The sequence below is a fragment of the Cyprinodon variegatus genome, unplaced genomic scaffold, assembly GCF_000732505.1.
Source record: "Cyprinodon variegatus isolate N-32 unplaced genomic scaffold, C_variegatus-1.0 Scaffold386, whole genome shotgun sequence".
NCBI classification, from domain to species: domain Eukaryota; kingdom Metazoa; phylum Chordata; class Actinopteri; order Cyprinodontiformes; family Cyprinodontidae; genus Cyprinodon; species Cyprinodon variegatus.
Window position 1 is genome coordinate 136,948 of NW_015150839.1, and position 13,381 is coordinate 150,328.

The 13,381-nt window shown below is 41.1% G+C and overlaps 1 protein-coding gene across 1 annotated transcript in view; it reads right to left on the reverse strand.

Moving 5' to 3' along the window:
* piezo1 (piezo-type mechanosensitive ion channel component 1) overlaps positions 1–13,381 on the reverse strand; it is a 114,317-nt gene that overhangs the window by 21,165 nt on the left and 79,771 nt on the right. The window contains exons 23-35 of the mRNA XM_015387142.1: positions 13,054–13,143; positions 12,855–12,961; positions 12,499–12,567; positions 9,797–9,897; positions 9,589–9,724; positions 9,369–9,437; positions 7,102–7,274; positions 6,904–7,010; positions 4,905–5,018; positions 4,533–4,791; positions 3,150–3,338; positions 975–1,109; positions 654–891 (exon numbers count right to left, since the gene is read on the reverse strand). Of these exons, the coding sequence (XP_015242628.1) occupies positions 654–891; positions 975–1,109; positions 3,150–3,338; positions 4,533–4,791; positions 4,905–5,018; positions 6,904–7,010; positions 7,102–7,274; positions 9,369–9,437; positions 9,589–9,724; positions 9,797–9,897; positions 12,499–12,567; positions 12,855–12,961; positions 13,054–13,143 (1,787 nt within the window). The remainder of the gene's footprint in view (positions 1–653; positions 892–974; positions 1,110–3,149; positions 3,339–4,532; positions 4,792–4,904; positions 5,019–6,903; positions 7,011–7,101; positions 7,275–9,368; positions 9,438–9,588; positions 9,725–9,796; positions 9,898–12,498; positions 12,568–12,854; positions 12,962–13,053; positions 13,144–13,381) is intronic.

A 13,381-nucleotide genomic window follows, 5' to 3' on the forward strand; every position in this document is an offset into this window, starting at 1 on the left:
ACCCCCCACCCCCACCCCACACACACAGTGAGCCTGCTTCTGGAGGTTACTTCCTAATTTTTCCTCTCCACATTCACCACATGCATGCTTGGTGTGAGGGATTGCTTTGCTATGCAAGCTAATTCCTACTGTGTGAAAATGTTCATCCAGGAGGAGAGAATCCCAAAAAGTCAATGACTGGATGGAATCAGCTGATTTTCCTTAGAAGGAAAACTTTGGAGCTATAATCTGATTGAACTGGATCTGGAAAGTGACCTGAGATAACATGAGTTGAAGACTGGAGATATAGAAATAAACTGAATAGAACTGAATCAGGGTAGCAAACCACTTATAAGACCAGGTTCTGAGAACAGCTGCAGCTTGCTGATATAAAGATTTAAACATATTAACATATAAATATATTTTGACAAAAAGTCCTCATTTGACCAAATAAACCTTCAGTGATTTCCTCAGGCCCTAAAAACAGCAATGATCAAATCTGCTGTTGAAGAAGAGAAACTTGAAGAATATGCTGCTGCAGAACTCCAGGCTCGTCTCGCACCTCAGGAAGGTTATTGAAAAAGCTGTGATTCAGCAGTTACCCCCTTCCTAACAATGACCAGCTGCTTGCTGTCAGCTTGCCAATACTTCGGTTAACTCCTGGTGATACAAACCTTTGCTGTCCTGGTTTTTCGCCTTCTTGTTTTTTCTGCGGAGGCGGATGCTGCTGTTTTTCTTCGGTACTTCCTCTTGCAGCTCTTTGCCGTCTCTCTCCATCACATCCAACAGATCCAGATTGTTGTTCCTGGGCTCTTTCTCTCGTTCGTTCTGCGGCCTCGCAGGCAGATCTTCGGCAGCATCATGGCGCATCACGGCGGCGGCGGCCATGCTGGTACCTGGCTCTTGATTGTCCTACATCGTTTACAAAAAAAGAATCTCTTTGAAGATTAAACTGCACCATCAGTTCCCTCCCTGGACAATGTTCTGGATGCTACCTGATCCTTTCGTTTAGCTTCTTGGGCTTCCCCCTTACTGCTCCCATTTTCCTCTCCTGCTCTGATGTTCTGTCCATCTTCTGGAGAGGCAACCTGCTCCTCCAGGGGGCCCTCGTGGTCCCACAGACCATATTGCTGTGAGTGAAGACAAAGTGTTAGCAAAGAGGTTTACAGATGAGCCCTTCCATCAAACCTGTTTGGGAAAAAAACTGAACATCCGACACCAGAGGAGAGCTCAGTTTGACTTTATCTGGTTGAGTATTTAGAGGATTTGTGGTGAGAGAGGAAAACTATCTCATGCTTTAAGGTCAGCGGCTCTCTGCCTGATGAAAACCTTTCAGCAGGTCTGGTTCCAGTGACCCCTCATCCTGCTCCTGTGTCTTAATAAAGCTTCTTAAATGAGACGCCTGCAGCTCTTAGCTGTCTGCTCTGATGGACCTTCTGTTCTGAAGGTCATGGTCCTGACTGCTCCCATGACCACAGGCCCCACTGAGGCTGCCAGCTCTCCATTTCCATCTTTCAGCTCTTTTTATTTCTGGAGCTTCTCTTGTTCCATCCATCACCGCCGTCTTCTTCAGCACCGTCTGTCTGATCGGTCATCTGCTTCCTCGTTCTGGACTCTGGAGGGTCCTTCACAGTCCTAGTCCCGTCTGGCTGCAGCAGTTCTGGCGCTGCAGCTCCTGATGCGTTTGCTGCTAATGATTTTAGCACCTGTTCACGTGTCTCTGTCTTTTCAGCGCCCTGTCCTGTTGAGGGGTCAAGGAAGGGTCGCTGTCAACAGGCAGGGTGAGGGTACACCCTGGACACGTCTCCAGGATCAAAACAAACCTACCACTGAAGATAAATACACCTAATTTAAGATTTTTTACGTATTGCTAAATCGTTTTAACAGTGTAGTTATGGATGCACACTGCACAAACGATCTAGAAAAAAGTAAAAAATTATTACCTTTAATCTGAGCAGGTAAATGAGACGATTTGCCAATGGAATTAGTATATTTACCCTTAAATTAAGATAATTAGATGATATGCACTGGAAATAAGACAACATAATTATTTTTTTCTTATTTTAAATGCAAACTGTCTTCTTCCATTGGCAAAGTGTCTCACTTACCTCCTTATTTAAGAAAAAAAAAATCCCTTATTTAAAGAAAAATGACTTATTTATTTAAATTTTTTGCAGCACACTACTCCTCACTGGAAAAACGATCTGGAAATTAGAAAACATTTCTTATATCAATTGTATTTTCCTTAATTTGAGTAGGTAAATGAGACAATTGACCAATAGGATGAGTATTTTCACTCTTAGAATAAGATAATTAGATAATATGCACTTGAAACAAGACAATGCAATTGTATTTTTCTTATTTTAAATGTTAATTGTCTTGTTCAATTGGCAAAATGTCTAATTTTCCTCCGTAATTCAAGAAAACATGCACTTATATTAGGAAAAAATGACTTATGTAGATTTACATTTTTTGCAGTACTGCAGGCATCTTATGGTATCACTTGAAAAACGATGTAGAAATAAGTAATCATCTCTTAAATTAAGTATATTTAGCCTTAATTTGAGTAGGTAAATGAGACAGTTTGCCAATAGAATGAGTATTTTTACTCTTTAAATAAGATAATTAGATAATATGCACTTGAAATAAGACAATGCAATTTTGTTTTCTTATTTTAAATGCAAACTGTCTTGTTCCATTGGCAAAGTATCTTACTCACCTCCATATTTAATAAAAAAATTCCCTTATTTTAAGAAAAATGACTTATTTATTTCAATTTTTTGCAGCGCACCCACTCCTGCAGGCATCTTATGATCACTGGAAAAACAATGTAGAAATAAGTAAACATCTCTTAAATTAAGTAAATGAGGTAGTTTGCCAATAGAAAGAGTATTTTTACTCTTTAAATAAGATAATTAGATAATATGTACTTGAAATGAGACAATGCAATTTTGTTTTCTTATTTTAAATGTAAATTGTCTTGTTCAAGAAAAGAAAGACTAATCTAGATTTTGATTTTTTTCCAGTGATCTAACCCAAGATGAACCCAGCAGGGTCAACCATGAGAAACAAATGTGAGGTTAAAATACGCACCGAGAACAGATATCAACGTCTCAACAACAAAACAGTCAGTGAAATTAGTGAAGGGTATTAATCTACTGATGTCTGACCATGAGGAGGGAGCGGTGGAAGAACAGAGCCAGCAGTTGGAGGAGGTCGTATTTGATGTAGCTGTCGGTTTTCTCTAGGCCGAAGATGCGGGGCGGGAAGAAGGGCTTGTCTTCGTTCAGGGTCATCTCGTAGAGGCTGTTCCACGGAAAGAACCCAAACTGGAAGATGTATTTCAGCACCACCATGGCCTGGGAAGAGGTAGAGCACAGCGCTGGTTTAGATGGTTCTGTCCTAGAACCGGTTCTGACTCTAATCAATGCTTCCTGTATTTGTAGCGTGGTTTGGTTTTGTTCCTACGGGCTCCAAGGATCAGTGGAACAGTACTTTTTCTTCCGCTAAACGTTTAGACGCTCATTTAAAATGGCACTTTATAGTAACATTTATGGTGGTTAGGGTGGATATTTGGACACAGCGAGTAGTGATAATCCATGGTCACTAGATAAGCACATACATCCCATGATGCTGTGTGATTGTTCAAAATTACACAAGCAGAAGCTGCTGGAGGTAGAAAAATTTAACTGGCGCCACATCAACCAATCAGAGAAGCTGATCTGGGAGCTGGCAGGGAGACAGACACAGCGCTGCTGATGCAGAGCGCTATGCTCACTCCCCTGAAACAGTTTATTAACACCTAAAATAACTTAAAATCCTGCCAGCAAAATATGTTTGATTTTATTATCCCGGTGCCTGCAGTTTGTACCACCTACCTGAAAAACGCTAACATCTACTTCCAGCCGCCACCAACAGTGGGGAAAACCCCAAGAGGCGAGCGGGCCTGAGGCAGCTGCTGCTGGGGATTCTCACTGACAGCGCACCACCGGTATGTGGCGGTCTGAGCGGCTCCAACAGAGAAATAATCTCTGAAGGAAGGAGAAGCAGCGCAAGTGAAGTTAGACACTGTCCTCAGACAACATGCAGGGTCCGGATCCGCGGTCCGCTAATCCTTGACCTTTGCTCTAGTGAATAAAAAAGTAATGGACTTAAAATTTCCCACAATGCACCTTAAAAAGTAGTGATGATCCGTGGTCACTAGACAAGAAAATATATCCCAAAATGCTTTGCGAGACCTCTTCTCTGTTTTTTTTCTTAAACATTTTTAAGGCACGCGCAGTATAACTTTTGATCTATTCTTCCATTTCATCTTTCATGTGCATTACTGCCACCAGCTGGTAAGGAGTGTAACAGCTGCATCCATGGCTCTTAGAAGTGCTAACTTCTAACATCTGCTGACCTCCTACCAGCCGATTAAAACCACTGAATGGTAAAACCTAAAGCTTCATTCTGCTGCATTTAATCTCATCATGGACAGATCCTTCTGGTTCTGTTTGGGACTAAATCTCTTTGCTTTTCAAAGGTCTGAAGATGTCCTGCAGAATCCATACCTCTGTGTAGACAATGGCTGTCATCCAGAACCTCTTAGTGGGTCTTGGAGCGGACAGCATGGCCCAGAGGAAGACCAGCATTGGCAGGACCAGTGATATGACGGAGGCGCTGACCACGTTGTTCAGGACTATAATCAGGTAGCAGAGCAGCTCTGAATTGGCTGACAGCAGGTTGTATACAGCTATCAGCAGCCTCAGCAGACGGTTCTGGTTGTTGAAGAACTCCCTGCTCTGCTCCAACTCCTCGATAAAAAAAGCCCTGAAAAAACAAGCAGTCAGCCTCCTTAAAAGCTAGCAGAAAAAACCATAGATCAGGACTGACTGAGTCCAGAGACCTCCGCAGATCTGGTCAAAGAACTGCAGATGATTCACCTGTCAGACAGGATCTCACTGGCGGTTCTGGAGTGTCGCAGCTTTAATGGCTCCGGCTGCAGGACTTCTTCAGTCAGAAGATTCCCATTGCTGCTGCGCCTCGGCGTCTCCGCTCTGCTTATGGTAGAGAAACAGGATTGGAAAAAGCAACATTAGAGAACAATCCTATGAATATTTGTTCTTTAACATTGTAACAGAACCACTATGTTATTTTCTTTTTTTGTATGAAGTGCATTAAAGTGTACAGATAAACTGTTTTGTAGAACAGTTATTATGTCTTCGGTAATATTATTTCGAATCTCCACTGGTTAAAAATGATGTTGGGTATTAAAATGCTGTTTTTTTTTTTGGTGTGGAGAAAATATCTTGATAAAAATGGGCTGGTGCGTCGGCGTGCGGCGTGTCAGATCTGTGCAGCGGGAGTTTTTGTTTGGTTGTATGTTAAAAACAACTTAAAAATATTAAAAATAAAAGAAGAAAGATAAATCGGCAATCAAAGTTTTTCCCTGCGCCACAGAACAGCAATCAAGAGAAGTGATCAGAGTTTGCACCCAGAGGACGCCGCCCGGTGCAAAAAGACACCGCCCACGGGAAAGTAAGACGCACACGGTGAGATCTGGACCTTATTTTTCTTGGATTTTTGGTGGTACCAATTTTTTTCTAATCTTTTTTTTGGGGGGGGGTTGTCCTTTGGATTTTTCATTTTGGAACGAACTTTGGACAGCACTTTGCTTTGAGTTTAGCGGATATGAAACTCCTTTGTGAACATTATCATAAAAAAAAAAAAAAAGAACAGGCAGTTTGGGACTTATTATTATTATTATTACCAGTTATCAGGGTTTTTTTTTTTTTTGCAGATATAAATTGAGAGTTTGAGTTTACCTATAAATTGGTTATGAAGGATTTTTGGTTAGTGGTCAATTTATTCCGAATTATAATAGAATGAAACTTGATTTTTGGTAGTAAAATAAATCTTTGTTGCTAAAAATCAACATAATCTTATTAAGTGGTTGGATATTTTTTCTTTCATATCAAATTTATAATGTAACATATTTGACCAGTTTTCCTGTGACAGAATCCCCCTGAGTATTTGTGATTTCTGCTTTTAATTAAGCTGAATTTCACAGTGACCCGGTGGCTCTGAGAGCTCATTGTTAAAACGTTCACCAGCTGGGGTCATCGTGATGATGGCAGAAATAATAACCTATGATTGTGGGACATAAAGAGTCTGGTTTAATCCTACAGGAGTCAGACTTTTATTTTGAAAGTAGAAAGAAAGTCATTCCTGACTGTTAAAGACGACCTGGATCAAACACAAAACATTTATTTTATTATTTATCCAACAAACCACATCCGTCTGTATGTGGAAAAAGTTAAATGAAATTTTCATGGAATCAACTTTTACTTGCATAAATAATACACAGATATGAATTACTTATATTATATAATTCCTATAAAGTAAACTTTAATTGCATCATTGTGGAAAGCTTAAGATTCATAGTCATTTAGTTCATAGCCTTAATATCAAACAGATTTCATTATGAGCAGAGAATTTTCCTTGAATTCAGTTATTTCCGAAGCATTCATGATTAAATGTTTATCATGGAGCAAATGTTCTGTAACAGTAGCGATATAGGCCATCCGTTCAGGTCCTAAAATAAGAAGCTCAATCCTGAATTTAATCCTCAGTTCTATTTTCCCAGCAGGGGAGATGATCAATGACCCTGAGGCGTGTTTCTCCCGACCTGCAGCCGACACCTGCCATGGTTGCATGGAGGTCTGCCACTCCTCCTCCAGATCTAGGCTCACTTTCCTCGGAGCAGCATTCCAGACGGAGGGTTTGGGAGCGCCCCCACTGACATCTCCACCACCTCTGTCTGATCATGTCAGTCCCAAAGACTCGGCCTGGACCTCGTCGGGCCTCACAGTCACCAATATGCTAACAGCATCTGTCGGCAGCATAAACCCTGATGTGATGGAGACCAAACAGCACGCTGACCTGCTTCCAGATGCGTGTTCTGGATCTTCTTGGTCCAGAGACGTATTCAGAGAGAAGATCTCACTGTTCTGGGACACCAGGTCTTCTCTGGACTCGGCTGGTCGACGCTGCAATGATCAGAACATAGGTTTTGTTTTTATGTTTGTGCTTCAGTTCTTCTACCTTTGGTGATGAGACCTGAGTCCTTCCTGGTTTTACCTGCTGGATCCTGTGTATGATGAAGTAGCGCTCGTTGCAGAGCACCGTGGACGTGTCTCTGTACTGTTTAGTGAGCAGATTGAGCCACTGGGTCAGGCCGTCCACCATGGCTAAGATAATAGCCCACAGGAAGCGCAGGATATCCAAGATCTTCTGAACCATCTCTCCATGCACTACGTCACAAAGAAGAAGGTTAACAAAGAGTAAAAAAGAGGACAAAGCAGCCTCCATGCTCCTAGGGTTGCACCTGGATCAGGACCAAAGCCTGATGGCTTTATGGTGACCAGATGTCCCCGATTTAGACCACCTGTCCCTGGCTAAAGCTGTCCCCAGAAATATCCCAGATTTTACCGTTAAATGTATGGGGGGGATGTTGTGTGTAGACAGTTATTGCAGTAGAAAGAGCTTTGGCATTCTGCGCGCAGAAACAGCTGCTAGCTAGCTGGTTGTCAGCCGTTAGCGTATAGATAAGGAGCAGCAAGAGCGTAGGTTTGATTTCAGGTTTGGTAGGGACACCATTGGTCTTCAGGTTCATTGGTCTGATGTCATTGGTCCTTTGCCAAAATATGCATGATCTTTTTAATGCTTAATATGAGCATCAGGAAACATTTTGTTTAAAGAGAACAGCAGCATTTCTTGCTACATTAATACAAATCTTATAAGCACTAAACACACCAGATGGTGTTTATCAATGTTTAAAGCATCACTGGCTCTGAGGAATGACGAATTAGGACTATTTTCCACTTTGAAAAGGTTTGCATATGAAATAACTAGCGACTAAGACAGTAGGTAAATACACGCCTGTTTAAACAAATATAGACTAAATATGTCTGTTATATGTAGATCTATCCTTTTCTTTTGAAGATGTAGAATTGTGCAGAAGTAAACAGAGGTAAATGGTAAATGGCATGTACTTATATAGCACCTTTATTCAAGTTAGGAGACTTGACCAAAGCGCTTTACACTACATTCATTCACCCATTCACACACACACTCACACACTGATGGTGGCAAGCTACATTGTAGCCACAGCTGCCCTGGGGCTCACTGACAGAAGCGGGGCTGCCGTACACTGGCGCCACCAGGCCCTCTGACCACCATCAGTAGACAATGCAGGTGAAGTGTCTTGCCCAAGGAAACAACAACACTGAAGGTCGGAGCCAGGGCTTGAACCGTCAACCCTTCAATTTCAGGGCAAACTCCTACATCCAACGCCACTGTCGCGTGAGGTAAACCCCACTTTTATTTTTTCTATCTAAATGCTCTCTCTGTATCTTGCTCAACAATACATTCAAGGGACGGAAAATAAATGTATTGTATTTACATGAGCACTGGAACTATAAGAGGAACTGACATTGAGCATTTCAAATATTAACTTACTAGTTGTACATCTGGGCTGTAGTTACTCTGTGTCGTTCATTTCATGTATTTTATCTAAAGCTGAAACAATTTATCGCATTAACTGATTATTTAAATAATCGTCAACTAATTTAGTAATTGATTAATCGTTAACTAGAGTATAGAGCCACTAAAATGTGCCTTTAGCCGACAGAGCGACCCACTTAGAGCAGGAATTATACCAAGATTGTAAAAAATTTACCAGACAATAATGTTTGTACTAATTTACTTATGGACCGCGTGGAATCCTATTTCTAGATGTAGAAGTCAATTAAATAGAACTATTTTTATGTGGAAAATAAAAAATAGCAGATCTTTAGCATCCTTCTCATGTTGTTATGTTCTATTAAAGAAATAACACCTGTTATTTATACCTGAACTGCCGTCAAAAATGAAATAGTTATAGTTTTGTAGCCTTATATTAATTTTGGTAACCGTCGTATTCAAGCGTCATTTTTCCCCCCCGCGTTCCAAGCACGCACACACACATACAGACTAGAAAACAAGCATTTAGAAAGAGAGAAGGAGGAACTTAAGGCAGAAAAATCAGAGAGTGGAGTTAAACAGTGCAGCACAGTTGATGCGTTGCTAAGTGAAAGATACAGGAAAGAGCAGTCAGCTGCAGCTACCAGGCAAATGAGCTCCGAGAGGAAAAGAAGCCACTAACAGATTAGATCGCAGAAATCCGGTCACCTACTTCTTACCAGTCATTAAAAAAACACTGTGACCATGTGACCTACTAGAAGTTCACGCTAACAACAGTTAAACATTAGTTGGTGTGAGGATCTGTGTCAGCAGATTACATCAAATTACAAAAACATTATTATTAAAAATATTTTTGTAATATTGGCAGCTGCAGGTTCACCTACCAGACTCTTCCTCCTCCTCAGGCTCCTCCTCTTCAGCATCAGGCTCCTCAAAAACAGCATCTGCAGAGGCTACATAAACAGAAAGCACCAGAACACCTTGATGAGGTCATGGTTCCTTAACCATCAGCGGCTCAGTTAGTCATCAGTCATGATTCATTTCAGAGAACATTATTAACTGGGTTTAGTTTGAACAAATGATCCGTTTCTAGCGGAGCCTTACCCTTCAGATGAAGATCCTCCTCTCTTTGTTCTTGTCTATTCCTCTCTTTCTCCTTCATGGCCTTCCACTGTCTCTGGCGTCTCTGGCGTTCCCTCAGAGCTGTCTTCACGCTGCTCACCCATGCCTGATAAGCTAACTGGGATACAACGTTCATATAGCAGCTGCTAATCTCCGTCATACAGTAGGGGACATGGTTGTTGGTTCTGACCTGGCATGCAGTCTGAGTCTGAGGCTTTTTCTCCTCGTAGGTCAGATCCTCCTCATCCTCACTGTCTGATTCAAACAGGTAGTAGTCACCAGAGTGAATGACTGTGGGCAGAAGGCAGCATTATTCATCTCTGCTCAGATGCTCACAGTTAGGGCTACAATTGGATTAATCAGATTAATAAATTATTTCAATGATCATCAACTTATTCAGTAATTGATTAATCCTTAACTGGAGTATAAAGACTCTAAAAAATGCCTTTAGCTGACAGAGGAACCCCCTTAGAGATGGAATTATATAAAAAAAAACATTTTGCATTTAAGATAAAAATCTTTTCCATTTTTTTATTTGCTCTATAATCTACCTGGTTTAATCAGGTAAAAAGTCCTCTTTAAGGAACCTTGGGCTATCTGATTATTAAATGAAAAAAATAATCAACAGATGAATCGATTTTTAAATTGAATCATTAGTTGAAGCCCTACTCACAGTCATTGATGCTTCTAACATTTAGTCTCTCTACAGCCTGATTTCCAATTTCCACAATTTCCCCATTGTGGGGCAATAAAGGGATTTTCTATTCTATTCAATAAAAAAAGTGTATTTGTAGTTAATTTGAGCTGGGGGAAAAAATGATCTACCAATGGAATGAGTATTTCTGCCCTTAAATAAGATGATATGAACGCTTTTCAACATAAATTATCTTAGGCCACGTTCACACAGAAGTCTGAAGTGACTCAAATTAAATTTTTTGGCCCATATGCGACCTGGTCTGATCTTTTCATGGCTCTCTGATACAGATCAGATTTTTTCCAATCCGACCCAGGCCGCTTGGCTATGTGGTCCTGAATCCGATACGAATCTGATCTTTTCAAATGCGACCTGTGTCTGAATGGCCAGGTCGCATTCATCCGACCTGAACGTCATTAATACCCGACACAGGTCACTATTCTGGGTCTGGCTATGAAGAAGTGGCAAGAAAAACAACAACCATGGCAGATGATGATGCAGAGAGCAGTATTTTTTTTTAACCATCTTGAAAAGATTGTGTTTTTATGGTTGGGAAAGATCGCTAGATGCGCTCCGGCACGATCGCTAGATGTGCTCCGGCGTGCTTTGTGTTTACGGAAGTAAACACAAAGCACGCTGGCCTGTGACATCATTGCGTCCTCTACTGCGCATGCGGGACACTTGTGTTGTATGACTGCAGTTCACACAGGAGATCACATACAAGTCGCATATATTTGCAAATGTGAACAGCAATGAAAAAAATCCAGATTTCACAAAAAAAATGGGAATTGATCCTCAAGGCCTGCAGTGTGAACGTAGCCTTATGCTATTGGTCATTTATGACCTACCTGCTCAAATAAAAGAAAAAAAACATTTTCCGAGAAAAACTGACTTACATTGAAATTTTTTCAGTGCAAAAACTTCTGCAGACTCTACAGACTGCAGGTTTTTACCCATTCGTCTAAATCTTAATTCTTAACGACTCAAGTTTAGTGTGAAAGTAGCATAACCATCTGTGACTAGCGCTGCAGAGTGGAAGAGCTCCAGACCACTAGGGGGAGATGATCAACTACGCTAATATGCCAACAGAAACACAGATACGGAGCCCCTCTGATGACATGGTCAAAAAAAATGTTTAATTGTGGCCACGAAGTAGTATTTCGTGCGCACGAAGTAGTATTTCGCGGCACGCAATAAGTATAACGTGCGCACAAAATACTTACTAATAATATCAATAAATCCGCCCCTGTTTTCAGGTTAACTGTAATGACTTATCTTGGACAGGCTGCTATGTAAACGGGCCTTTAGTCCTTCGTTTAGCTATGCTGCGGTTGTTTACACTACGCCTTTTCCACCTAAAATGGCGTCTTAGCAACAAATGTAACGTGACTGGCGGAGACCGACTGGGTAAGCAAATCAAGCCCGCCTTAGACCTTAGAGAAGGCGCGCTCGATTTGCTTACCCAGTTGTCCAGGAATGATATTAATATTATTAATAAGTATTTCGTGCGCACCTTAAACTTATTGCGTGGACACGAAATACTACTTCGTGGCCACAATTAAAATTTTTTTTTGACCATGTCATCAGAGGGGCTCCGTACACAGAAGACGACATTAGCAAGAACATCAGTAGGATTCAGTAGAGAGGGAAGAAAACAAAGGTTAGTTTTCCTCAAAATATTTTTTCTAAACATTTAATCTTTATTATCCTGTCTATGCTTTAGGTTGGTCACTTCCTATATGGGTTGATGATCATCTCCCCCTAGTGGTTTGGAGTATTTCGATTATGCAGCATTAGTTTGCAGTTTTTTCATAACTTGAAGTTGTTTTTGCTCCATGCAGCATTTTCCCTTTGCTTTCATTTTTATTTTGTTTTTTTGTTTTAAGGCATTTCTATTTTTCTGTTCTCCGTTTTCTTTGACTGCAGCTTTTTCTTATCTGCTGCAGTTTTTCTTAACCGGTATTTATTGTGTTTGTGTACAAACCTGACTTTTATGTTTGCTGGTCTAAATTTTACATTTGTGTCTAAATTTGTGTTTTTCATGTAATTTTGAATTTGCAGGAAATGTAGAATTTGCTGTAAAATGAGGCATTTAAATTTGCCCGTTTGCAGGCCTCGGCCACCGTATAGAATAAATCCACTGAGTGTTTAGGTTAGGGATTAATACTTTAACCCGTTACCATGGAGATCTAATCTACCTGCTGCGTGGTTTATCCATGGTTGGTACCAGTTCTTCTTCTTTGATTTCTTCTGCTCCCCGTGAGTCTCTGCAGTGAGAGGCTGACATTAGATCCAAAACCATTTGGTCAAAGAAAGACATGTTTTTAAAGCTCTAATATTGTAGATCCTGATTATTCAAGTGGAAAAAAGAAACAGTAATGCAGAGTAATGGGATTCCTACAAATATTAACACTGGTGAGATGCCTCCTAAGACTTCATAGATATCAATGCTGTTCTGATAAACTGATGCCACCATTGCAGCCAGTTTGACCAGTGATGCTCTTTGGATTACAGAGGGAACATGCAGGACGTGGAAGTGGTGAAGAATGTTTACCAACTGGACTGCTGAGATCACTACCAACTTCCTGGCTTCCAGCAGAAATCTCACTGCTTTTCTGTCCTTCTTTGTACTTTTGCTGCTTAGCACGAATCCTCTGCATCCTGAGTAGGGAGGAAAGGAAAGAAAATAAGTTCAACACGTTCTTCTCCTCAGACTCCTCCAGCACGGCGGCGCTGATGAGGTAAAAACGTACGATTTCTTGAGCTGTGTCAGGGATTTCTTCTCTATTTGTTGATGAAAGTGAACGTTCTTCATGATGCTGGCTCTGAAGAGCTCAAACCCCCTGAGAAAGAAGGAGAGCCACCAGTTAGAACATGGGATCATCAGAGACATTACACTGCTGTCTAAGAACCACATGGAACAGCAGGAAGCAGAATCCCTCTCCATGTTATGACCCATCCTGCTGGTTCTGATCATTCTGAAGTAGCTGCAGACACCTAGCCTCGTGAGACCATCCTGATCTCGCGAGCTTTCAAGGTTTCACTCGCAGATCAGTTTGGAGACTCTCCATTAAAGAAAAT